The sequence below is a fragment of the Halichondria panicea genome, chromosome 7, assembly GCF_963675165.1.
Source record: "Halichondria panicea chromosome 7, odHalPani1.1, whole genome shotgun sequence".
Lineage (NCBI taxonomy): Eukaryota > Metazoa > Porifera > Demospongiae > Suberitida > Halichondriidae > Halichondria > Halichondria panicea.
In genome coordinates this window covers 5,865,032-5,892,814 of record NC_087383.1, presented here as the reverse complement: position 1 = coordinate 5,892,814, position 27,783 = coordinate 5,865,032, and the positions used below count along the sequence as shown (strand labels likewise).

General features: G+C 40.2%; 1 protein-coding gene and 2 long non-coding RNA genes across 9 annotated transcripts in view; 2 read left to right on the top strand and 1 right to left on the bottom strand.

Moving 5' to 3' along the window:
- LOC135338597 (uncharacterized) overlaps nt 1-27,783 on the bottom strand; it is a 119,531-nt gene that overhangs the window by 17,947 nt on the left and 73,801 nt on the right. The gene's annotated exons all lie outside the window — the stretch shown is intronic.
- Nucleotides 1-27,783, top strand: part of LOC135338449 (uncharacterized) — an 86,590-nt gene that overhangs the window by 37,751 nt on the left and 21,056 nt on the right. For 3 of the 4 annotated variants that reach the window (XM_064534586.1, XM_064534585.1, XM_064534582.1), the window contains exons 1-4: nt 8,239-8,466; nt 10,776-11,074; nt 12,122-12,226; nt 25,895-25,999. In XM_064534586.1, coding sequence (XP_064390656.1) covers nt 8,453-8,466; nt 10,776-11,074; nt 12,122-12,226; nt 25,895-25,999 — 523 coding nt within the window. In that variant the 5' untranslated portion in view covers nt 8,239-8,452. Of the gene's footprint in view, nt 1-8,238; nt 8,467-10,775; nt 11,075-12,121; nt 12,227-25,894; nt 26,000-27,783 lie in introns of those variants that run through there. The other variant, XM_064534584.1, reaches the window with a different exon arrangement.
- LOC135338561 (uncharacterized) lies at nt 958-8,086 on the top strand. Of its 4 annotated transcripts, none has more exons than XR_010395579.1 (7): nt 958-1,354; nt 1,542-3,164; nt 3,367-3,470; nt 3,764-4,806; nt 5,005-5,135; nt 7,231-7,329; nt 7,862-8,086. It is a non-coding gene; the product is annotated as an uncharacterized LOC135338561 (long non-coding RNA). The 4 variants fall into 4 exon arrangements; XR_010395581.1 differs by having other exon boundaries at nt 959-1,354; nt 3,764-3,915; nt 4,013-4,806; nt 7,231-8,086; XR_010395580.1 differs by having other exon boundaries at nt 961-1,354; nt 1,542-1,726; nt 2,160-3,164; nt 7,231-8,086.

Sequence of the window (27,783 nt, the reverse complement as noted above, 5' to 3'; positions counted from 1 at the left end):
ATTGTTGGATGAGCCGCTCCAATACCAAAAACGACTCGACGTGCATGAACTATTGCAATTTGGGTACACTAATAGAAATACCATCATACATGTATGTGGTCTCCATTGAAAAACCAGGACCATGGATTTAATACATTATCTTGCATGTTGGAAGAGTATAATGTTGGAAGAGTATGATGCATGCATGTGAACTGAAAAAGTTCACAAACAAGATTGTGCTCCAACTCTATAGTTTGGGGTGGGGCTCAATCTTTGCAGTTGGGTACAGCACATCATTAATTTTGCATTATAATAGCCTATAAGTATCTGGTGTCTCCCAGCTCCTTGCTCATTACACGCCTTTCTTACTCATTAAAACACAATAACCATCATGAATTGATGGTAATTGTCTAACAGGCTCATTTTTTAAAAACTACACCATGCACACATGCAATGTGCGAACCCTTGCTTGCTTGCTCCCTATAGACCTCAAAGTTGCTACGATTGGCCGGAGAAAACACCATGCAAAAGCTAGCTAAGCTACAGCGACAAAAAAAAAGTGTTTGATCTAGCTAATAGTTACTTTATAATTATAGGTATATAATAATATATTAATGGTGGCTGCTTAGACAAAGCGCTTTGATGGAAAGAGTCGGATTCAGAGCATCAGATTTTACAGAGAGGTAGTAGAAAGACTGTAGATAACTATTAGCCAAGAAAAAAATTTTGAGATTATACACTGTAGTCTATAAATCTGGCTATTGCTCAATACCAACCAATATCTGCTCCAATTGGTCTGTTTTCCCAGAGCCTGTCACATAATTATGCATAATTATAATAATTATTTATAGCATACATACACTCTAATGCATGAATAGCCACATTATCTACTGCCACTAGCTATTTACTGGAGTATAACAATTTTCGAGCCTTGCGGAAGCTCCTATAGAGCTAGCCATGGGCTACTAGCGATCGGCACACGATCGCTTTCGAGTGTGTGTGGTAAAGATCATCACAACTCTGGAACAGCTTTCTCCATGTTTTGTTAGTAATCTGTATGACGACCATAACCCTCTCAGGCTTCTCACCCACGGACAAGGAATGACAGTCAGCTAGCTCACAAGCGAGCTGGGACTCACAAGAAACTCTTGAGGGTGGAGTATAGCGGGGCAAGAGTGAGGTGGTGTTGGTCTAGCCGTACTGAGGAACACACTATGGAGCAGATACCCAGCTCAGCATTTCAAATGCCCAGACTAGACGAAGCGGAAAGAAACGCCTTGAACGAAGGAATGACAACTGGCTAAGGCTCGGGCAAGAAGTATGGTTGTTGCAAAGTTCAAAGGTCGTCCTGTGGACTTCAGACAACAGTGGAGAGGTACGTAAACAATTATCTCAGTAGTACATACTGAATGCACTAGTCAAACTATAATGCCCCCCTACCGGGGATAGGTGGGGATTAGACCAATCACATGATCTGATCTCCCTACCTTTGGGCATGTTATGAGGTCTAATCCGTTTTTTCAGCTCTGTAAGATCGTACACACACACAAACACACACACAGGGCTATATGGTTCGTATCAGCGGTGGCAATGACAAGCAGGGCTTCCCATGAAGCAAGGTGTCCTCACTAATTGCCGTGTTAAGCTCCTCCTCAAGAAGGGGCACAGTTGTTACAGACCCAAACGCACTGGAGAGAGGAAACGCAAGTATACATAGGGACGCTATCAATTGAGCAACTTGCCCCATGTAATATCGAATATGACGTGTACATACTTATATACGTTTATACACTAAGTTTTTTGAAATACGGACAGAATCCACTGGGAGTGGCTTAGTGGTTAGACACATGATACATGTAAATAAGGCGTGGGTTCGATTCCCTCTTGGGGGACTTCCTTTATTTCGTTTCATACAGTACTATTGTCAAGTACACAATCAAGTTGGGAAGTCACCAACTCGCCCTAGATATTAGAGGTTCTTCATTTCCTTTAAATTTATCCTTTTCTCACATCTACGCTAGCCAATTTTGGAAGTGCCCGAAATATTTATTAACTATAGTAATAGTATCAATTTTTTTTCACTTTCACATTCATTCACCGTGAAAGTTTAATTTAGGCGTCATTAAAAATAATAAAGTGTCATTGTAATGAGGTCATTGTCACCCAGAGTGTCCCCTCAGATCTGTGCCCGGCCCTACACTGTGTTCCGATGGTGTCCTGGTGCTAAAATGCGCTACAAGAGAACAGAGGTCTGCCAATCATGTGCCCAACTCAAGAACGTCTGTCAAACCTGTCTCCTTGGTGAGCCCTGTCACTATATAACCCTCTCTCTGTTGCTATGGTGACACAATCTCAGTACACTGCATTCAGTACTTCCTAGAACAACTTTTTTTCAAGTCATGAATTTGTATAAAAAGTCTCACAGTAGCTTATCCTCTATCTCTCTGTTTCCATACATAGTCTAATAAAGGTCCCGTGTAGCTCTAAGGTCAGTGTGTAAGGTCACTTTACTCGCTTTTATTTGAGCATTAAAAGTCTGTCACTCTTAAAACTAATAACTTGTTGTGTGTATGGAGGCTTTATCCGAATAGCCGCGGTTATGATTTCATATGTAGTACCGCCCACCGCGGAACCATTTTTACAAGTACTTCCAGTTTTCAGCCCTTAGCAAAAAAAGGTGCGTAGCTTCGAAACCGTAGCAGTTTTCTTTGGGCAACTTTGCAGCTAGCTAGTCTACAGTAGCTACTCTATCAGGATCTCCTGGACTCCAATGGAATTGTCAACCAGCTAAGGCCACAGCGAAGGATCCTTTTAGAGGTAAGATTTTGTGTGTATAACGATCGTACTTGTAGCTTGTGCAGCGTTTATAAGCCTTCTTAGCTGATATACTATGCTTAGATACCTACTTAGATGCCTCAGAGTGTGGAGAGTATAGTTTAGTAGTAGCTAAATAAGTTTACAGACCCTTTATTAGAGTGTAGTCTAGTACACGGTTAGATATTCAATTTTATCTTTTTGTTCAGCATTCGCCTCTGGCAAAGAAAGATGCATAACTTCGAAACTATAACCGTGTTCTTTAGGTAACTTCCTAGCAAACTAGTCTACAGCAGTTACTCTGTCAGGATCTCCTGGTTTCCAATGGAACAGTCTACCAGCCAATGCCACAGCGAAGGATTAATTCAGAGGTAAGCTTTTTGTGCGTAAAACGATCGTACTTGTAGCTAGTGAAGCCTTTATAAGCCTTTTTAGCTAATGTACTATACTTAGATACCTACTTAGATGCCTCAGAGTGTGCAGAGTATGCTTTAATAGTAGCTAAGTAAGGTTACAGCCTGTTTTTATAGTGTAGTCTACACGGTTAGATATTCAATTATTTATCTTGTTCAGCATTCGCCTCGTGCAAAGAAAGATGCAACTAACTTTTAGGCAACTGCCTAGCATTCTCTGTCGGGATCTCCTGGTTTGGAACGGACGGCCACAGCACTTCATAGGTAAGCTTTGTGGCTGTGTATTAAACTGCTAGTACGCTTACTCTACATATACATAGCTTGTAAAGTAGTAAATGTACACTGGTTAAGTGTTACAGTCAGTACTAAGTATTTCTACTCATGTTCAACAGGCAGGATAGAAACTCATAGGAGTTGACGCTTTATACAACTAGTTACATGTTCTTATGCCATAGCATAAAACAGTCAGATGAGGGGTTGCCAGTGTGGCAAAACCACTTCTCGCACTGTAGGCAAAACCATGCTGTGTCCTTCCTTTTTTTTTTCTGATAACACAGATGGCAACGACCTCTACGTACATCCATGGTGGTGAAGAGGGAAGTGAGCTATTCCTACCGATTTCAAGGGTGTCTTGCTTTTTTTGGAGCAGTCGCCAATTAGCTTCTTGGCCAACTCGTGACGAAATGAGAGGAGGGTTTTCAGTGCGTTGGTGGGTGAATACTGTCGATATAATATGTAGCTGTTCGTAATGCAAATATCCTTTAGGAAGAAGTAAATGTACATATAAAACTTATGGACTTTTGTAGGGCATCTGTAGTACCCTCTGAGCTGATCCCCTCTGTCGACACCCCCCATGAAGCGATTATAGTCCTCGATGCTCTGTGGGCACGGGACGGAGATTTTTTCGCCTGTCTTGACTGTACGTTGTACAGAGATGACCGAAGTGGCGTCAGAGGCTGTGGAGATCACACGGACAACCCTATTGTCGCTGAGACCGTCACCTTTTTCTTTCTGGAGAGTCATGTATTCCCCCCTGAAAAGGTAAAATAATTATGCTTATTACTTTCTGTCAGCTTTGGCTGCTTGAGAGCCTTGGGGAAGCCTCTGCGGTCAGCGCGAGCTGTACCACAAGTATAAATGCCATCCTTCTCCAAGTCTTCTAACAGTTTGACAGACGTGAAAAAGTTGTCAAAATAGACGTGGTGGTGCTTGTGCTTCAACGAGGCTGTGAGGTCTTTCACAACTCGTGCTCCCAGTTGCTTCTCTGGTGTGGCTTCTCTCCCTGTATACACTTGTAGCATGTGGAAGTACCCGTCTGCTAGGACCCAAACCTTGATTCCTCTCTTCACAGGTTTATTTGGGAGGTACTGTTTCAGTGCAGATCTACCCTGAAACTTTATCATTGCCTCGTCTACTGCAACTTCACGGCCTAAGTTGTATGCAGCAGAACAGCGCTCGTTGATCTTATTGAAGAGGGGGCGTACTTTGGCCAAACGATCGCTACCTGGGGTGCCTGGAGTCGGGAGAGTGGTGTTGTCCGTGAAATGGAGGTATCGTCGGATGTCCCTAAAGCGATCGCGTGAGATGTTCGATGCAATTGGTGAGTAGTAGAATTACACGTCTCTCCTCCAATCATTTTCAATCGATGGGAGTTTCATGATCCCCATGAAAATGCAGAATCCCATGTAAGCCTTTAGCTCAGCAGTCGTGAGTGGGGTCCATTTATCATGTTGTAGTGGGGTCATCATTTGCCTAGCGTATCAATTTGTCTCGGCTACTATGTTATCCATTATTTCAGTGGTAAAGAAATGCTGGAATATGTCTAAGGGAGAACTTGAGATGGATACAGCTGGGCCTACAGATTGAATGAAGGCCTCTCGAGAATGGTCTTGAAGGGTGGGAGTCCAAGGGCAGGGGGAACTGTTTCAGGTGTGTGTGTGTGTGTGTGTGTGTGTGTGTGTGTGTGTGTGTGTGTGTGCGTGCGTGCGTGCGTGCGTGCGTGCGTGCGTGCGTGCGTGCGTGCGTGCGTGCGTGCGTGCGTGCGTGCGTGCGTGCGTGCGTGCGTGCGTGCGTGCGTGCGTGCGTGGCTTAGGCAGTGTGTGTGTGTGTGTGTGTGTGTGTGTGTGTGTGTGTGTGTGTGTGTGTGTGTGTGTGTGTGTGTGTGTGTGTGCGTGCGTGCGTGCGTGCGTGCGTGCGCGTGCGTGCGTGCGTGTGTGTGCGTGTGTGTGTGGCTTAGGCAGTGTGTGTGTGTGTGTGTGTGTGTGTGTGTGTGTGTGTGTGGCTTAGGCAGTGTGTGTGTGTGTGTGTGTGTGTGTGTGTGTGTGTGTGCGTGCGTGCGTGCGTGCGTGTGTGTGTGTGCGTGCGTGTGTGTGTGTGTGTGTGTGCGTGTGCGTGTGCTTGTGTGTGTGTGTGTGTGTGTGTGTGTGTGTGTGTGTGTGTGTGTGTGTGTGTGGCTTAGGCAGTGTGTGTGTGTGTGTGTGTGTGTGCGTGTGCTTGTGCTTGTGTGTGTGTGTGTGTGTGTGTGTGTGTGTGTGTGTGTGTGTGGCTTAGGCAAATTTACAATTGTTGTGTAGTAACCAATTATAACTTGTCTGTACTGTGTTGTGCCACTGGCCTATAGGACATTGTGTTATTATAATGGTGTGCAACTCATTATTACCTCATACTTGTGTAAAGTTATAATTGTCATGTTTTAGGCATTCCAAAGGTCACTTCAATTGTGGTTGTACTTTTTGGCTTCTGTGAGATAATTATTTTTACATTGTCTGTTCCCAATGCCAATGTATTAGGCCTGCAATCCATGCTTTTGTATTATTCTCAATGATTGTTGATAACCTGGGGAAAGTCTGTACAGATTCTCTCTATTATTGTCATGTGTTGTGCCACTGGCATAGGACATTGGTTGTGTGTTATTATGGTGCAACTATAACCTTTTAGTAGGGTCATGTTTTAGGCATGCCAAAGGTCACTTCAATTGTGGTTGTAGTTTTAGGCTTCTGTGAGATAATTGTTTTTACTTGCAATGTAATGTCTGTAGTAGGCACCCTCCAATTCTATATGCTTTTTTGTTCCCAATGTATTCCCAGTGATAATGTATTTAGAATTCCCAGAGGCCACAAATTATTTATTTTGTTCCCTGTTGCAATTTAAATTTTGTTTGGCTTTCTGTGTGTGCATAACAGACACTTTTTGTAGTGTTATTATCTGTTCTCAATGTTTAGGCACTCCCAAGGCTACAATTCCTTTATGAAATGTTCCTTATGAAATTAGGTCAATTTGATCCTAATCACTATGCACCTGTTACAATTCAATTCTGTTTGGCTTTTAGCTTTCTCTGTGTGTGTGCATAAGAGGCACTTCTTTGTACAGTTCCCAATGATAGCTTGTTGACTCAGAATCATGGTCACTGCTATCCAGGAGATCCTGCAGTACCTCCTCTCTAGTATACAAAAGCCTCTTAGTCATTGTTGTCCTGTAGAATTAATTTTTATTGTGTTTGTTGTGTTGTATCTTCACTTTGAATTTTAATATTGAATGCAATTTTCACTTAAAAATACAAGCACATTTTTGATAGCTAACCTGTAGTGATCCGTGTCCCTATGACTTCAGGTGCCATTCGAGTGAATCCTTATGAGGTTGTGGAGACTTGGAAGGTTCTGGCTTACCACAGCTATGCTAATAGTAGTGTAACATGCAGCTGCCCCAATATTGCATCATAGCAGCAACCCATAATTATGCAAAATTTAAGTAATCCAGTTAATCAGTTAATCAAGAATTTGGTTCTGATGCTCCACTGTATATAATTATATAGTATTCCCTGGTGTAGGTGATAGTGTGTGTGGTGGCTGCAATGTGTTTGTTGGTGTGAGCAGTGGACCTGCTGACCTCTTAGCTTCATGTGTGCATGCATGTGTCCTCTCCACACACCCCACACACTACACCCACACACCCACACACCCCACACAATACACCCACTCCACACTTCACCCCACCCACTCCACACACACCCCCACACACCTCACAGCACGGACTCACAGTCACTGCAGCAGGCTCTCTGTTACCTGCACTGTCAGGGGATTGTTCACAATGACCTGAGACTGCGGGGTCATGGCATCATTAAGAGGTCAGTACATAGTTACATGGGCATGACCTCTGTAATCTGAAATACTGAGGTCAGAGGTCATGAGTATGTTTATTGCTTTTGGGCCTAAATTTTATATTTTTTTGAAGAAAGAGCAAGGATATAGAGAGTGTCATACAGGGGGGATATCCCCCCTGCATTCATGCAGGTACTAGTTGGGGTCCATAGCTGGCAATTTTACATACTAACAGCTATAGGGTATTGAAGTAACAGTTGACCTTTTTTTTTAGCTAGTTACATTTCAACAATCATTTCCCACTATAATTATACGTACGGTAATCGTCTAATTTCATGCTAAAGAATGTATGTGCCTTTTGATGGAGGAATCAATGATTGATTTTAGTATACGTAGCTATACCCACATTGTACTATTATATACAGCTAAAATCCTAGTCACACATGCACACACACCCCACACACACCCCACCCACACACACCACATCACCCACACACACACCCACACACCCATACCCATACACACACACACACACACACACCCACACCACACCCACAGGCACAAGGCAGACTAGTGTCCTTGTGGTGAAGCTACACCTTCAACTGTATGAGATGTACACACAAGAACACAATCTGCTTGACTTCAAGACTGTGACCTGGTCCCATACTAACTTTAATTTATTAGCCTACTAGTGACCTACGTATATACCACAACCTTGTAATACATTATTTTATTCTTTCATGCATGTTTGTTCATTGCAGTTCTTGATATAATCATGATGACTATTTTGGTAGTGGGTGGAAATTATACACTATAATTATTATTATACAGTAAATATGTATAACACTCTTTTGATAAGACCTACAAATTTACTTTATTTAGGGGATGCAAATAATATTAGCTAGGTGTAGGTAAAGATCATTAATAACATTATTGATTACAGATCAAGCTAAAAAAGGGCGTATCTTGTAACTCAAGTAAACAAAGCTTCTGGGTGTGTCAGCTCTTTGACAAAAGACTTTGAGCTGACATCGACAATAGACTAGACTGTGATTGAGCTGAAGTAACTCTGCAGATCAGGGCTACACTTATCTTTCAGCTACTAAATAGTCCCTGGCCGCCCCAGGGCAGGTCAGGAAGGTCAGGACAATGGCAAGAAGGAGGTGAGCTTGTACAGCTACAAGGTGTACATAATATCTGGTGGCCTGTCTGTGTATGTATTCAGGGTTGACAAAGATACATCAGTATACATGTACAGCTTCAATCACACACTACACTATGAGATTGCTGATTAGGGAAATAATAATAGAAATTATGCACCTAATGCACTCCCCCGGGACATACGGGGGAATTTGACTTGAAATGTTGGCCCCATACTGATATGATTTGACCTGGCCTTGCGTAGTAAAGACTGTACAACTGCTTGAGGCTGTGACTGGTGGTGACTGGGGAATTTAGGGAATTTGAACAAAGAATCCTCCCCCATGCATGTGGGGAATTTGACCTGGGGTATAGTTATGGTCAAATCCTCCATGTTAGCCTGACCCCTCCCTAGGAGGGTAGTGGGGCGACACATTGATAGGTGCATTAGAATTGCTCTGTAAGAAAATTAATGTTTCTGCATACCATTCTTATTCCTTAGAACCCACACAACAAATAGTTCATTGAACCCTGGAACACTCTGATCATGAGTTGTTGTGTTACACCATAGATTGAGAGGGTTGGAAACGAAGGTACCCTCGAGTATCATCCGCGCTACGCTGTGGTTTAATGGAGCCACAACAATACCTATTTCTACACACAGTGCATAATAAACTACAAATAGCTGCTTAGTCCGTGCAACTTACTTATATTCAAGGTCTATACCTATTGTAGTAGTTATAACTAGCACACTCTAAAACAGCCTTGGGAACTTATGACTTTACTAGCTAATTTATATTTTTTACTGGGTGTACGTTGTCAGTCATTATAAGTACTACATGTGGCTGACGGACTAGGCGTGTTATAAACAGATGATGTCTCGAGGAAACACAACTTTCTTATTTAAGGGACGGCAAAAATTAATTGCTTAACAGCCTCGTTCATAAGTAACGCGAATAGTTTCGAGGATCCATTGCAGATTCAATGTAACTTCTCTAACTCTATAATCTTTTGTTTACTAAGTGGTGAACATTATTTTGAGGGACTTCCGTTTCCAATTCCTTATCTGTGGTTTACTAAGTGGTGAACATTTGGTGGAATGGCTGTGTACATTGAGGTGACCATAATTATCTCAGAGGCCACAATGAATACAGTACTCCTTATCTATGAATCCAGACACTCTATTTTCCAATAATGACTGTGACCATAATGTACTCCTAACACTACATGTATTGTTTATACTGTATAATAGTATAACTCGTGCTATAGAAGCAAAGATGACTGTATTACTTATTTAGATGACAACCTCAGAAACTAATGAGTGACCTAAATGAGTGATGGTTAATTAGTTGCAGGCTCCTCTGGTGTCTAGATGTGGGTATAGCTTAGTTGGGCGGAGTCCAACCAACGCTTCGCTCATGGTTGGGTATCAGTACATGTAGCAGTTTTGTTCCCACTGCAAGAAATTTGCAGCCCAATCAGATTGCTGCGTTCAAGTGGGAAACCTTACAGCTCAATTTAGCTGACAAGGCGAGCTGGGACACTGTATTTCTCTGGAGAATGCAGAAACAGCTCCTGCTGGATATCTAGGCTACTAGAAAAGAAGCATAGTCTATCTTAGCATCTATGAATGAAGCTTGAACAGTATGTATTAATTAATTAAAAGGACTTGTCTTTGTTTTAAGTTTTGTTGTGCTACCAATAAGATTAGATCATTAGTTTGGACAAAACCTGTGTTGTGTATGCCTTCTTTGGTCTTCGAAAAGCTTCTCAGAAGCCTTGGGGTAGTCTTATAGCTGGCTGTACCTCTCCTTGTGCTAGATGTCTAACTATTATGAAAAAGTTTATTTCTGCCTGTACTAAATCTTATATTACAGGCTAGAGTATTCTTCTACTTTCTCTAAGAGTCTGAGGTCTTTCTTGAATTCCAAAACAACTATAGCTAGATCCAGTCAGCTAGAATAGCCATCCAAATAGTTAATTGATTTCTTTATATCGCACCCCTGAGCCATGCGGTTGTCAGCCACTTAAAGATTAAACAATATTCATACTCTGTCTCAAGTACCGGTGGAACAAAACTGCTACGTGTACTGATACCCAACCCAGAGCGCAGCGTTGGTTGGACTCCGCCCAACTAGGTATAGCTAGCAAGTGAAGGCTAGCTCCTAAGATTGTGGTCAATACAGTCACATCCTCTATAATACACCCACTCACTCCTCACCACCTAAGAGTCCACTAATTGGAGACTGAGATTACTCATTGTCATTTGTAGGTACATAATAATGATAATTTCTGCCCTTCATTGTTTACCTCCTCCCACAATACACTGTAGTGATGATCTGGGTCAGCAACTCTATTGGGCTTCCCGTGACGGTCGTGTGGACAAGGTGGAGAGGCTGCTGGCTAAAGGAGCTCCTGTCAACTGGAGGAATATTGAATTATTTGGACGGACCGCTCTCCATACGGCATGCAGGAACAACCGCCCTGATGTAGTGAAGATACTCACACAGCAAGATGGCATCGATGTCATTGTACAGGATACTGGTAAAAACACTCCTTTGCACGAGGCCTGCTACTATGGACACCTGAAGTGTGTCCAGTTACTGATGGCAACTGGACAGTGTGACCTAGGTAAGTCAGTGTGTGTGTCATGTAACACTTTAAGGCCGTATTATCTCCAATTCATAGCTGAACTAACGTACATAGTGCATGTACATGTGCTTATGTCAAAACACTCAATATTGCTAGAAATGTTCATGAATAATTATGTTTCCTGTTTGTTTAATTAGTTAGTCGCTTTTATATGTGGGATAATAATTATTATAATTAGTTTTTTTATACTAGTAGAAATAGTATACGTATACATGTACAGACCAGGTGTAATTCATACAACAACAAATAATGTAGTAATTCAAAGTTCCAATGTTTCGAGGGAGAGGGTCTGCGAGTCCATTGTGCCCATCACTGAGGCCGCATTTCCACGCTGTACTGCGACCGAGCGCCTTTGCAGTAAGTAATGGGAGGACTTCTGATCTCCCGTGACACGTGCAACACGCCCACCTAATTCCTTAACAAATGTCTTAGACTTAGGCCCTAGAACACCAGTAGTCTCTATGGCTAGTGGGGTGAAGCAGTGCAGTGCATGAACCAAGGCTGGTGTATTCGGCCTCCTTCCTCTCTTTTGCTCCTGCAGCTACAAGCCCTGCTATTATAATAATTATGATCTTTTAATACCCTAAACACAAATACACGTTCATATCGTGTCTGGTTTAGTGACCTCACTGATATGTACTATATAGTCTAGTGGGTTTGACTGCCATTGTTAGTCACACACGCACGCACGCATGCACACACACACACACACACACACACGTGATTTGTGATTTGAGAACAAACGGTTGTTGTACCCTGACCTCTACGTGGTTTTTAACTGACAACGTTCTTGTGGTTGCTACGCAGCCATATGACTCTATACTATTGTGGTAATGTTCATTCTAATCTGGGGATAGTGACATGTTTCATCCCTGGAATTATCCCCGGAATTATCCCCATGCATGCATGTACCAAGTTTAAACGTGTCTAGTGCATACGCAGCTATTGAATAGTTGAATTTGAAAACAATTGACTCTGACTTAGTAAACTATGTACGTGTCAATGCTCCCTCACTCACCACTATAGGAGCTGTGGGCGGTGATGGACTAACTCCACTGGGAGGGGCAGTCAGTAGGGGGCACCTGGACACTATCAAGTACCTCATCACAGAGTGCAATGTTGATATCAATGGTAAGTTAGTACATGCAATACAATATTCATGTGAATGAAGTACAGTTCATGATCAGGGGAAGTTGATAATGGAGGGTTAGGGTACTTAGATACGTTGTCATGGTTACACAAGTCATACTGTCTCTTCCATGTTACATTTTACCCTAACCCTAATTACTTTTGGCCTTCAATCTTTGCATGCTAGGACACTATGACTGAGCAAGTAGTTAATGGTCAGATAATTGCTCAGAAATTGACCGATGGTCCGACTGTTATTTATACCTCTGTAAAAATACTTGTGGCTTGCTCTTCATACCGTACCGTATAGCTTATGCACTGTCATGGTGTGTTGTGTGCATGGCTTATATAATTATAGTGGGTATAGTTTGAGGGTATATGAAATTTCGCGAAATGACCGTTATAATAGTTTTCGCTCATTTAAGTTTCGCGGAATAGCTTGAACTTGCACAAGCTGCTCCACACGCGACTTTTATTCGAGGTAGATCTATACATGTAGCTAAAGTGATCCTTTACCGGGCTCTTTATTATTGTATATGTTTGCTATAATAATTGATCTACTGAGTTGGTTTGGCTTTGTTACTGTTAATTCAAACACTATTGATTGTGTGGTTGCTATATGCACTCCATTCTCCTGTCAACAGCCGAGGGTTAGCACTTCAGTGCTCGAGGGTGTATATATAGTAAACTGAACAAGTCAGAATACGTTTAATCGTGTTGATGGCACTTAACAACTATAAACAATACTTGTGGCTTGCTCTTCGTATCGTATATAATTATAGTGCCGTATAGTGGGTATAAATGGCCATCCCAGACGAAGGTTTGGGATGAGTATGTTGAGTCAAATTTTGCGAAATGATTGTTAGGAACGTTTTCACGCATTTAATTTTCGGGGAATAGCTTGAACTTGCACGAACTCTACACGCGACCTTTATGGTACTGTCTTAATTATAGGGAATAGCTCATTGCGTTGACCTTTCTATGCACACAGTTAAGCATCGATATACTAGTTTGACCACAAGCCACGGGTATAACAGCCATATACCATGGCTGTGGTCAGACAGGTTGTATAAGTAGTATAAACTACAACTGAAGCCTTTGATCTTTGGTGCAACCATAGTACAATATGCTATAAGCTATAATAGCGTCCAAACACACTGCAATTTTGTTCTGTTGTACAGTATCAGTGGCGGATCTAGAATTCTTGAAAAGGGGGGTTCCAGGACCCTGAGCAGGTCAAGAACTGTTATTTTACCTAAAAAAAAGGTCGTCACTTCTTCGAAACAGTGAGCATGCACATCAAGACACCGAACTTTTTCCTAAAAAAAATGTCATCACTTTTCATAAGCAATCTGCATGCGCTACGCTGGAGACTTTTCAGCCTTAATAGTCACTGAAACTGCACAGACAAAGCTTCGCAGGACTAACAAGGACGAAAGGTTAGTGAGAAGTGCACGTGAAAGCTAGTAAGAAATAAACGACTTGCTAACTAGTTGCTTGAGCCTCCCACTCACTTCTATCTGGGGGTTCAATTGAACCCAAAGAACCCCCTCTGGATCCGCCCCTGAGTATACCAAAGCTACTGAATTAGATTACACCAGAACACTCCATTCTCTTGTCAACAGCCGAGGGTTAGCACTTCAGTACTCTAGGGTGTATAGTAACTTGTAGGCCATAGACTACTGCCATAATTATACGGAATAGCTCATTGCGTTGACCTTTCTATGCATATATACAGTTAAGCAATTTGATATGCTATACGCTATAATAACACACTGCAATTTTGTTCTGCTGTGTACAGTAGACTCTCGCTATTCCGGCTCTCTGAAGTACGGCCACCTCGATATACCGGCCATTTGGCTTGGCACGGAATGCTAGCTATAATTATGTTTACTGCACAAAACTCACCCTGAAGAACGGCCACTCGCTATTCCGTTTACCGGCCCGTGCGCATGCTGGCTGTCCCAAACAAGGTTTTCAATGTAATTTTATACGTATATTACGGCGGATATGACTGTGGTTTAGCAAATAAAATTAGATTACTACTTTTGCGGTTCTTGTCTCGAGGATAATGTAGGATAATGAATCATTCTGTTCTCTATTTAAGTGTAATCCAATTTTATTTGCTAAACCACACCCAAAACGTCATATCCGGCCGTAATATACGTATAAAATTACATTGAACCTTGTTTGGGACAGTCAGCACTGACCGGTAAACGGAATAGTGAGTGGCCGTACTGGTATAGGGCCTGCACTGGTCACTGTTTTGCATCGTTATTATAGTAACTTGTTAGTGTATAACAATTAAAACATGAGTGTATATACGGAAACCCATGTGATGGTAGCTATAATAATTATTAATTATGAAGAGGATGAACGTTCTGATGATCAAAGAGTTATTCAAGTGTATCTAGCCTGTATACTTATTATAGTAGCAATCAAACATTTTTTTTGCGCTCGCTCTCAGCACCCTCCTTACTAGCTGCATTTCCTAGAAACACCACTGTGCTCAGAGAGGTATAATTATGGTATACTGTGTGCATGTGTGTGTATAGACTGCTACAGCTGCTCAAGGATCAATGAAGTGCAAACAAGAGTTTCTATAATAATTATAATTATATAGGCTTCTATAGTGTGGTTTTTTTGGATTGCAATTTGCGGATTTGCAGTTATAGCTATAATTATAGGTTTATTTACTTGGAATGCCATCGCAGCCTTTCAGAAGAGTGATTAGCAAAACTCGTCCATGGAGTGTTGCTACTCTACTTAGTAGATAATTTTATATAGCTCTGCACTATAATTATAATGCTAGCTGGCTTTATTGCATGTAACTATACTACCTAGCTTTTTGTATTAATTGTACCTGTTGTTTTGATGTATCAAATGAGTTCGCCTATATAAGTTAGTTAGTTGACTGTTCATAGCAGCTAGCTCTAGCTCTACGCAGGCCGGTCTATTATGGGACTTACCCTGGCTGAGAATGCATGGGATTTCCCTATAGTCTTACACAACGTGTGACCGGAAGTGGGCGTAACTTCCAAAAATGTTTATACTGTGCGTTCATTAATTTGAAATCCCCCTTTTCTTTTTCTTGGATCTGCTACTAAGTTAAGTTCAATCGGTAGAGCATCAGACTCTTAATCTGAGGATCATGGGTTTGAGCCCCACATTGGATGAATTTTTGTTCGCTGGTATTTCCCCTTCTATATGTGCATGTGCTGAACACCACGGGTAATAATGCAGCGCCAACGCCAATGAAGCCATATTGTACTAGCAGCCTATTACACACATGTATACAGTTACAGTTACAACAAGTGTTGCAAGCGTGCGCTTGCTAATGCCTCTCGCCATGTTTTTGCTTTCGCTCAAAAGTATTACTAGAGTGTTATAGAAGAGAGAAGTAATTTGCAATGTGCTTTGATTGTTTCATAAGAAAGTGCATACTGATCGTCTTAAATTGCCTGTAGCCAAACAATGGGTGAAACCCTTTGTCAAAGGCATAGTCAGTAGTCTGTGAAAGACAGAAATCAATCACAGAAAGTAATAATATTATCTATAACAAGCAGTCTATCAGAAAAGGTTGGTTTGTGGCTTACCAGGACCTCAACAAAAAAGAAAATTGATTCTGCCAGGATCTGGCGTTCAAAATGGATTCTCTTACACGAGGTATTGAGCGCATGCACATTACATCCAGGAAGAAGGGGTGTGTCTGCAAGTTCCATAATGATTACTAAAAATTTAATAGCTAGCTTCTTTAGCAGCTCTTTCTTACTCTTGTATAGCAGCTAGCGCTTTATAGTGCAAGGCTAACTCGAATAGAAAGTTTGTGCGAACAGATGATGCTATGAAAGATTCCTGAAGAGACTGCAACAGCCTTCAATGTGAGTCAAACTAGCCATAACTCGAGAATGTTTGCTAATCCACGAATCAAAATCCATGAGAACGTGACTAGAAGCCTATAGTTTTTATCGCATTACAAGTAACCGTTGAGCAGTTGCAGCTGGAACAGACACACACACAGTCAGCTTTACCTTATCCCTCGTGTGGCTACGCCTCGAGGCATAATTATACACATGCTGTGAAAAAATAGTTGGGAAATGATTGTTGTTAAAAAGGATGCTGAAAGTTTGATGTCTATAATTATAATTATTAATGTCACTCAGTAAATTCAATAATGACTCTTGCAGCTATAGCGTTCTAATGCAGAGCTATATAATTATAGCTAATAAGAAGATGTAATTATACTCAACTGATTTTGCTACGCTAGAGTCTGCAGTCTGCAATAAAATTCAGTGAATTTTAGGCGTGACAAATCAGAGAAAAGCAGAACAGAAGAACGGCGTAGATCATTCATAGCCTTCAATGTATTACTAAGCAAAACTAGTCGAAGCATTATTAATTTTTGTAAATCCACTGAATAAGACTTAGTCTGTCTAGAAGCCTCTTATTCTTATACACTTATTGAGCAGTTGTATATATATCACTCTACACAGACACACGCACAAACACACTACCGTATACCTCGCTGCGAGGCATATAATTATAGCGTAGTATTATAGTAGGTATATAATTATACGCTGATGTGTGTGTGTGTGTGTGTGTGTGTGTGTGTGTGTGTGTGTGTGTGTGTGTGTGTGTGTGTGTGTGTGTGTGTGTGTGTGTGTGTGTGTGTGTGTGTGTGTGTCTAGAGTGCTGTAATAATACAGCTGCTCAAGGCTCTGTATAATTATAGTGTGGATGTACAAAATAATACTTTAAGTTAGTTTCGTAGTACTGTATCACTCATCTTTATTTTAAGCACTGCATGTTTTTTGTATACCAGTGCTTTTCTGTATAATATGCATATATATGCATATAATAATTATGCATATTATTATATGCAAATAATTGTCAGTTTATCTATAATAATTATGAGCTATGGTTGTAGCTATAATTATATGCTGTATCAAGGAAGTATTGACTGCTGAAGGTGGGAGAGGGCATGCGACTATTAGTAAGCATCTATCCAACATGCTCACCGAAAATTACCTAAGAGTGACACATACTTTTCCACGTATACCGTATATATCTTCTAATTTATCGGACACTTCTAATTACCCCGGACACTCTTTTCGGCAATTTTCGTTGTTCTAATACAACGGACACTCCAGTGCTTTAATATTACATTTGTTCTAAATATCCGGACAATACTTTGAAAAGTTGAGTTACATTCACCATTCACAGACGGCAAGTAAGACAAGACTTAGAGTGCTGCAGTTAGATAGCTTTGAGTAGCTAGTTTTAGATAGCTAGTGCAACTATTCAGTCGCACACTGGTCTATTAAATTTAGCTAGCTCGCATGCAGCTGCTTGCTTGTTCTAATTATTCCGGACACTTCGCATGCTGTATAAAAATCTGTTCCAATTATACCCAGACAATTTCCAAAATAATTATTTTTTGCTGTCCGATAAATTAGAAGATATACGGTAGTATATATACTGTTTATTACCCGTATTTTGGAATGATAGTAGCTATAATGGATTGTGCTAGTGAGTTCATGACTCCAGTGATGAGATATAGACGACAGAGGACTACGTCATCAAGTCTCAATCTCATGATCAGTGGGAGTATAAATTATTATAGTGAGGAAGTACCAGCGTCAGAGTACCACCATCACCACTTAAAAATCATATCAGGAGGGGTTTGCTTGCCAAATTATATATAGGGGTATAGGGCCAAGGGACTGTTGAGTCAAGGAGGTCTAAAGTAACTGGTAAGTTCCATATGCAGACTGTTATATACATCGTAAAATAGTAGTGATCACTATTATTTTACGATGTATATAACAGTCTGCATGTATAATAATAATCAGAACTGAAGAGGGTCACTATACCATTGAAGTATAATATAGAAAGGTCTGAGAGTGGCCCTATATATCTTGGACCATCACCAAGATATAGCAGTTATAACGGTTTCTGGGGAAGCACATTCGAAATAACATACTTTACTTTGACGTTCTCCTTGACCAGACATGCCCAACTTTCGTCTGCGCACAGAAAACATGAACACATGTAGAATTCAGAATAACACTTAATATTTAGCTATTATAATAATAGCTAGTATCATTAATTGCATGCATTTTCTCCTTTACATTAATTTTCTCTCAACATTTTTATCTCTCTAGTAAATACACATGATCCTTGCCAGAACGCAATAGTTAGATCGCAATAGTTAGATCGCAAGGGTCAACTTTTCTGCTGGTTTGGTTCATTCACAAAGGTTTTTCACCAGCAAAATATTCTAGTAATACGGTATATATGGCAAGTCTATTTGCTATCAAATGCTGCCCGCTACTGTGAAAAATCTCTCTTATTTTTGTTTTTAACCCTTTCCCCGTTGAAGCCGTCATATGACGGCCACTCTAGTGGTAATTTTCAAAAATTTGCTGTGTACACTGTGTTGGAGCTATGCACACACTGTAGGTACCAGCACATGCGCATTGAGCTGCTCTTTCACATGGTATCTTTATTATGCTGCCTCGAGGTACACTTGGTACAATAATGTCGAAAGAAAAGTGACCGTTTGATAATGTTTCAAGATCTTCGTAGTACAACCTCAGTGAGGTTCTAGAGCAGCTACACAGTGAGAATAACAATGCTTATGGCCTTATTGAGTGAGAGGATAGTGACTGGGATCATAGCTAGATAAGAAGCTACCTCAAGCTAAAGAATATCGAGCCTGAAGGCCTGAGGAAGAAGCTCTTGCGATTGATAAACTTCTTGGATCTGGTAAGTCTAGAGTAGCATATGTAGTCTTGTAGGCTTCAGTATAACTGTATTTAGGCTAGTTAGTACAGCAGTGGACATCATGAGCCACCATTGAACTTGTAAACCTGTGTGTAGGTGAAGAAAACATTTCCCGGGAAAAGGGCGTCTGCTGATACGACCTCGCAGAGAACTTTCTGCAGATCCTGATTGAACCATGTCACTGTGAGAACATTGATAACACTTATTTAGTGTCTTTAGCCACTTTGTGCCCTCATACAATATTATTTGTGTACATAATTGTGAATGTTTGTAAACAATTGCTAATTAGTGGGGGTGGTCAGTTGCTAGGTAACGAAGATGGTGTCAAGATACCTCTGGGGTCTGCGCTACCTGTAGGAAATAGTTACAAGTCATTTCAATGTATGGTTCATGATATATGAATTTTTAAAGAAAATTGTTATTTATTCTGTATTTTCTTGTTTTAATTAAAACGGGGAAAGGGTTAACTCGTTCAATACAAGTAATATAGTTGTGACACACGAAAATATGCCCATCTTGAATAAACGCCCATCCCCTCTTTTGCTTCAAAATGTTCACTCGATTATAAGAATGAAGAGTTGAGCATGCGCAGTAGCTGAATACCACATGCTCACTCTTAATTTTAGTGTCTGACAGAAGAAAGAAAGTTTTAGGTAGTAGCTAGTAAGATCTAGAGTAGACTATAATTATACTCTTTGCTGGACTATAAGATCAAACATAATTATAACTTTCTCTGTATGGATCTGTTTGACCTTGAAGATGTATAATTATGTAGAGAACAAGTATAGTCCTATAATAATTATGCTGAGAAAGGAAAACACAAAGTCCAAGAAAGTTATCACACATGCAGGCTAATTTTGCAAGTTACCTTGCCTTGGTTTTTTGAAACGAAGTACCTGATAGCTATATACTCTGTATAGGAGTATATGTCCTACCATATCCTTTGGGAAGTTTCTGCTACATCTGACATCGGCAAGCATTGAATAGAGGAATAGAGTCAGAGTTCACTTCTTCATGTTCATTCTCTTGTCATGCTTTAATCATAATTATTATTCATGCATTAGTTTATAACATTGTTGTCAATAAAATGTTTATACTATGTATTAAAATGAAAATACAATAAGATTTGTCATAGAGCGAAGCGTAAACCTGGATTTGAGGCCGCGAGTGGACGTATATTCGAATGAAAACTGCCCAGTCAGGACTCTAATAAGCCTAGACTTCTTGCTGGGCGTATTTTCTCGAGGGTACGGTATAGCCTCCTTCACTGGCCTCCCCTGAAGAGAAAAAAAAGAAACTGCATGCCTTCAATGTGATTTTTTTTATGTAGACTAGCCAGAGCGAAGCTTTAACGTTGCTTGAGGCTTGTAGAAACTCTTGGTTTCAGAGTCTTCTTTAAAATTATATCCTAGCTTTCTTAATGCTTAGCACTATTCTAAATCAGTTATATGCCCTTAGTAGCACCCTCGCTATAATTATGCTTGGGATGCTACAGCCTCAGGCCTTCGAATCTCAAAACCAGAGACCTTGGACTCAGCCAATATTTATCACGTTGTAACAGATTGGAGTTGCACTCGACGAATTTCTTGTTTCTACGCTTTTCATGCTTTTCCTGCCAATCATATACGTTCACAATGTTTCACAGTGCAAAATTAGTTTTTTAGTTCGATTCCCTTTATTTCTTCAGTACAGAAGTAGTATACGTTTCGAAAATGTGAAAAAATGCCTAAGAGGAATGTCAAGAAGCAGAGAAGAGAAGACAGGACTGGAATTATAATTATGATAAAAATAGTGACAGCCATGTTTACTGCATGTATATAGATGTACTTTGAAGAGCATTGTTCAGGCCTTCATACAGAAAAAAATTGACAGGGGGGAGAAAATCAACATTTCAGAAAAATGGGAGGCTCGGCGATTATCCGTATCTTGGGGGATCTGCGAAATTGTTGTGTTTAGAGACGGTCGTACATCGCATCTTAATTCATTCTTAAGAGTTATTAAGTACTAATAGTATTGTGGAATGTCATAAAAAATGCAGAAATCCAATTGCCTAGGTTGAATGGCACTATAGATAAAAGCCATAGCCTGAGCGACACAAGCCTTTCATGAAGGTCGCTCTTAATTGAATCGCCCTCTGTACTTATACAGATATAGTGAGTTTGAAGAAGAAATTGTGGACGTATGGAACAGAAAGAGTATATAGATTTAATTAAAGTAGCTTCGTAAAGAACTCATTATTGTTGTTATAAAACACTCTTTGTTTGGTTGGTGTGTAACAGGCCGTAACACAGTGCGTTATGGCCCATATTTTCAATACAATTGCCTGGGGGGGCAAGCGCCCCCTGTGCCCCCCCTCTATGAAGTCCTGGTGTTGCAAGAGTATATGGAGGCCTAACACAGTGTCTATTATGGTCGATCTAGCCTGTGCATACATCTAGCATAATAATTATTTTAATTATAGCATCCATTACCTGAGGTGAGAATGGAGAGTTGAAGGTTATACTATATATACACTTGCACTGTATCACAGCCACGCACGTGCCATGTGACATTGCTGGGCAGTTATTTTAAAGATGGTGGAATTGCGTAGATATAAGAAAAGTGGAGCCTTATGGAGGTACTATACAACTGGTGCAACAACAAAACATGATGACTTAAGTAGTGAACTGTAGGTGTTGTTCTGTATAATTATTTCTTTTGTGCAATAGGAACAATAGGTTTCATGGCTCCTGAAGCTGTCTCCTGCCATGATGTAACCTCTGTAGAACTGATATTCTAGACCATTCCAGCATAGTTACTATAATTATAATTATGTTTTGTATTAAGTCACCATGTATTGTTGTTGCATCAGTTGCCATCACAGTACCTTTTGCTGTTATTATTCTACTGTTAAACATCTTCAATACTACAAGCTCCACGCTTTTGGGTCAAACTGATCGTTACCCCAAACTGGTTATTCTCTACACATAGCTATAGTTGTTAAATAGAACTGTCCATCTATTTCAGGGAGAAAAGTAAATTTTTTTGCTTCTGGTTGACAAAACAACCGCATGTCTCGTGTGTACAGATTCATCCTGCATTTTGGTTGCTATAACCAATAAATGCTTTATACCATGGATATACTGATGACTATATCACTCGTCCGTGTGCCTAGTATAACTGTCACTCATGCTTTGCAGGCAGTCATGCATTTACTGGCACAGACTCGTGATAATCTTCAGTATTATAATATCTATGGATAATATCATAATAACAGATAAGTCAGTAATTTGATGTTGCCTTTCCCTGCGGAGAGAGAGCAGGTTTAATAATACAATAGCACAATATACAACTATTAATCGATCCTTTGTTGTACAACTTATATTTTTGCTATAAATACTTCTTTTAATTACATACATTTTGTTATGACATCATTATATTTCTAGGGAGGGGGGTACCAAGACGCCCACCCTCTCTACGAAACCCTGCCAGTATTAGTGAATGATGCATGATGGGGGAATTGCGTATAATTATAATAAGAAAAGTGGAGCCTTAGAGGTCATCTGCCTCGTGAAAGTGAACGCAATTCTGAGAAAAATGCCCATTGTCCAAGTTGTATATAGTCGACTAGAAGCTGTATCCTGAACATGTTTGTATAATGACTTTCCAAGAATAATTATTACTTACTACACTTATTCAAGATACTAATCCGACTTTTAATTGCCTTAATGGTTGTAATTAATTTTGTTTTAAAAGAGTGGGAACAATCACTGCATGCCTGTAACTGTATTACTGCATAGATTTAGTGGAGATAGTTATACTAAGTAATAGTCAGTCAGACGAAACACGATGAAATTTGAAAATAGTGCAATTTTTCATAAGGTATAGCAATAAGTGTACTTTAAGCCTGTCTAAGCTCTAGTAGGTTGTTTTTGCTTCAAATGGTTGTCACACTCTTTATATAGTGGTGCATGTTTCCTCTTCTGATACACTGGAGTACGATATATAGAAAGCAAGCACATGCATGCCGTTTATCCTTCAGCCATTTTCAAAACGGATTGCTGGTGGTTGTCAATTAACGTTTTTCTTATCTTTTTTTTGGGGTCAAAATCTTTTAGTAGCCTTCTGCAAGCTCTCCTGGTGTTGTGGAGTCTTATTTCTTTGACTTTTAGCCGGCCTCCGAAATTTGTCTTCAAGTGCCAGTGGGAGTATAGAGTGTTTTTAGTTGTGTGCTTATGTGTGTTTCTGTTAGTACCCGTTTAATTTGGTTTAGTCAGTTGAATTCGTATTTAGGGTTTCTTGCCCGTTGCTATGTGGTTGCTAAGGTATACAATGGTTTATAACTGTGATACAGAACCTGCTATTACATAGGAATGATTGGGAATCATATACAGATCCCTGTGGTTAGGGAAAATGTTAATACAGATGTACAATGGATGTTTTTCACGTGTTTAAATACATATTTAATATGATTGTGTGATAAGGAAAATAAACAAAGAAAAATAATGATTAAGCATGATTAAATAATAAGCAGTATTAGAAAAGCCCACAGAAGATTTTCTTCATCCTTGGTAATAATTTCAGTGTGCTTGGATTCGCAGCCTACGCCCTCTTTTGTGAGCTCCTTGAAGCGATTGTCGATAACATTGTGGAGCTTCTTGTAGGAGGGGTTGGTCTTGTCAAGGAAGTTGGGGGCGTTGGGGTTTATTCCACGCATGTGTCGAAGCAGCCCACACAGTAGCTGGTAAAGGGTTTTTGGAGGATAAGGTTTTCCTTTGTTATTTCGGGTTTCCAGTACATAAAAAGGCAACCAACGGTCCAATTGTTCGGCAGTGCCAGATGTTAGGAGCGCTTTTCAGGTACTGGAACAGTTGGAAAACGCATATTCCGCTGCTTTATCCAGTCTAAAAAGTTGCGAACAGCCCAAGTAGTAGAGTAATTTGTGTTTTTTGGTGCTTGTTTTTCTGTGTAACTGTCTAGGTCTTCTTCAGTGGCAGTTTTAAATCGAGATTCAAGTTGAAGTTTTTGTTTCTTTGTCAAAGGACCTGTCAAAGGACCCTCTTCATCAGAGAACCACCCTTCAGGGGCAACATTAAGTTTAAGGTCCATTGAGTAGCCTACACCTAGTCTAGTAGAACTCATTCTCTACTCTACTTGCTCTTTGTATGGCTAATAGCTACATGTAACAATAAATTCAAAATTGCTGTCAATAGCAACATGCAAGAAAACAGCTATTGACCAATCACACGGTTTGTATGGATATACAGTGCATTCAAACCTCGGGCATCATGCACTGTATATTCCATACAAACCTTGTGATTAGTCTATAACTATAACTTATCAGTAGTGAACTGTAGGTGTTGTTCTGTATAATATCTCTTGTGCAATAGGAACAATAGGTTTCATGGCTTCTGAAGCTGTCTCCTGCCATGAGGTTGAGCAGCAGTATTGATCGGAAGTGCCCGGAAATCAATAATAATATTGAACTTCAATTATTCATGGCGTTTGAGCGTCATCTGCTCAAGTTGCAATACTTCGTAGCGTTCCCTCGAACATATCTCCGGATAGAAAATACCTAAGAGGTCGATCTTGGTATCATTTTGAAGCTTAGAGAACGCTTTATCCGATTCAACAATAAAAATAAACTCGGGTATACCCGCGTTAAGGGTTGTTTTCCTAGGCCCTGTCACATAATTATAATATTATATTATTATAGATTCTTTTCGTATTAATTTTAACAAATACTTGTCTCCTGTGAAACTGTGGCTTATGCTCTCTATTGCGTTGTCGAGAAGACTTGCTGGCTAGCTGTAGCCCTCTGTGGTGTTGTCGACACACTAGTTTGAAGCCAGAAGAAGCTTTCATTTGTAAAAACCAAATCACGACCATCCAACCATCATAAAAGTAGTTTCAGACTAGTGTGCAAGCCTTCTCGACAACACCATAGCAGTGGCGGATCCAGGGGGAGATCCCAGGGTGCCACGGATCCCCCCTTTCAGTCTAGCTATTGTGGCTTACTACAGCTACCAGCTAGCTATTTATTAGTTTTGTAGCTATTGTAAAAAATTTTGATTCAATGATTGTACCTGCATGTTGTTTTGATGCACCAATTGCCAAAGGAGTGTTCAGGTTAGCTTAGGTTAGCTATAGTTGACTGTTTGTACTTCCATGTATAGAAGTCCCTGGCATACTAGCACTGATCATGGTCGATCATTTTCCGCTTTTACATTTAGATCTACTACTGTCCTCCACGAGGCATCAGCACCCGTGGTGTTTTCATTGGTTAGGGTTTCTAAGACAATGTACTGTATACATTCCTGACTATAGCCTCGAGATCAGGCCGATTAAAATACGGCCTGGTATCTATTGCATGGGTGATGATAGTGCACATGCACAAACTGAGTTCCCCAGAATCTGAGGATTTGTTCTACATTAGGAAACTTTTGTAAAATTTATTATAAGTATAATAATAGTTTGTTTACTATAAGTTCAAATACTTTGTCTCTGTGGCTTATGCCCTCTATTCCGTTGTTGAGAAGGCTTGCACACCATTCTGAAGCCAGAAGAGGCTACCTCTACAATGGTCGTATGGTCGTAGTTAATTTGGAAGCACAAATTTACAGATTTTCCATGGTCTGTACAGAAAATAAGTTCAAACATTCCGACCATACGACCATTATAGAGGTAGATGAGAGCTAGCCTCTCCTGGTTTCAGACTATAATTATAGTGTGCAAATAAGCCTTCCTAATAGAGGGCCACAGCTAGCTAGCTAATCTTCACAATGGGCATACAATAGATAGTACATGGGCGTGGACGGACCACACCTATATGATACCATGGCCATGCAAGCCGTATTTTAATTGGCCTGGATTCGAGACTAATTCCTGACATGCGCATCACTATAGGAGCTGTGACCAGGGATGGACTAACTCCACTGGGACTGGCAGTCAGTAGGGGACACCTGGACACCACAAAGTTCTTCATCATGAAATGCAATGCGGCTGTTAATGGTAAGTTAGTATAGTAATACAATTATTATTATTTTGTGCATTTATTATGCTGTATACCGGGTTGTCAAATACTAACAATTAATTAAATAGGTTGTACATTTATGAACACCTTGCTAACCTAGCTACTGGTATGTACAGTATGCCTCGATTCCTTGATAAGAGGTATAGGGCCTGCACTGGTCACTGTTTTGCATCGTTATTATAGTAACTTGTTAGTGTATAACAATTAAAACATGCATGAGTGTATACGGAAACCCATGTGGTGATTTATTTACTTGGAAGCCTAATATTATTTTCAGAAGAGTGCGTAGCAAAACTCCTCCATGGAGTGTTGCTACTCTACTTAGTAGATATATCTCTACACTACAATTATAACGCTAGCTGGCTTTAGTGCAACTACCACCTAGCTTTTTGTAGTAATTGTACCTGTTGTTTTGATGTATCAACTTCAATGGGTTCGCCTATAAGTTAGTTAGTTGACTGTTCATAGCAGCTAACTAGCTCTACGCAAGTCTATTATGGGACTTATACCCTGGCTAAGGATGGGATTTTCCCTATAATAATTATTATAGTCTTACTGCACAACGTGTGACCAGAAGTGGGAACTCCCAAAAACATTCGCGCTGCGCGCTCGTTAATTTGAAGATATGCAACTATTAAGTCAAGTTCAGTCGGTAGAGCATCAGACTGAGGATCATGGGTTTGAGCCCCACATTGGATGAATTTTTTTCGCTGGTGTTGCCCCTTCTATGTGCATGTGCTCGTGCATGTGCTCATGAAAACACCGCAGGTGATAATGCCGTGCCAATGCCAATGAAGCTATACTGTATACTAGCAGACTATTACAAACAATCTCAGTCATGTATATACATGCAGTTACAACTAGTGTTGCAAGCCTCTCGCCATGTTTTTGCTTTCGCTCAAAAGTATTAGAGTGTTATAATAATTATAGAAGAGGTAAATAATTTGCAATGCGCTTTGATTGTTTCACAAGAAAGGGGTGTCTACATAATACCGTAGAAACTGGATTATTAGCGCTTACTCGACTATAAGCGTATATTTATTTTAAGCGCATGCTCAACTGCAGGCTTTAATTGAAGTGCTTTTCCGAAGGTTATTAGTTAATTGATTTAGCTAATTTCGTTTATCTATGAGCTAGTTAGCTTGTACAGTGCATGATAGCTGGTGATATCCATATGGAAGGACTCTCTGCTCTGCGCACTTAAGGCCCGGGTCCAGATTTCAACACCAAAATTTACACTATGTTCATACTGCTGCAATATACAGTGGATGATGATCCAAAATGAAGCTCAATGTTTTCTTTTTCCAAAAAACTAATTAGCTTAATTCAATTATGCTAATTAGTCCCATAAATGGTGATGACGTCACGCCACTTTCAGAAAGAGAACTGCAAATACGGCGTTGAAGATGCCAAGATCAAGCTTCAAAAACAAGGCTAGATGAACATCTCATAGCTAGGTACTGGTATCCTTGATGGGAAGAGTAGGAGTTATTGTATTCTTGAGATACACAAAATAGCCTACCTCTAGAGTGGCTGTCAGAGCTAAAGAAGCTAGCATAGCTAAGAAAGTTTTAGACATTTTTACTTCCCATCAATGAAACATAATCATAACAACATATTCTATCTTTTGAGGGCCTAAACAGCTACTCTAAGTCCGCCGTATTAATTTGTTGCCATGCAAAGATAATCTATAATAGTTTTAGCTTGGCAGGAACCGGAAACTAAAGCAGAGATTCTTCACATTTTGTTTCCTGCTTTTTTC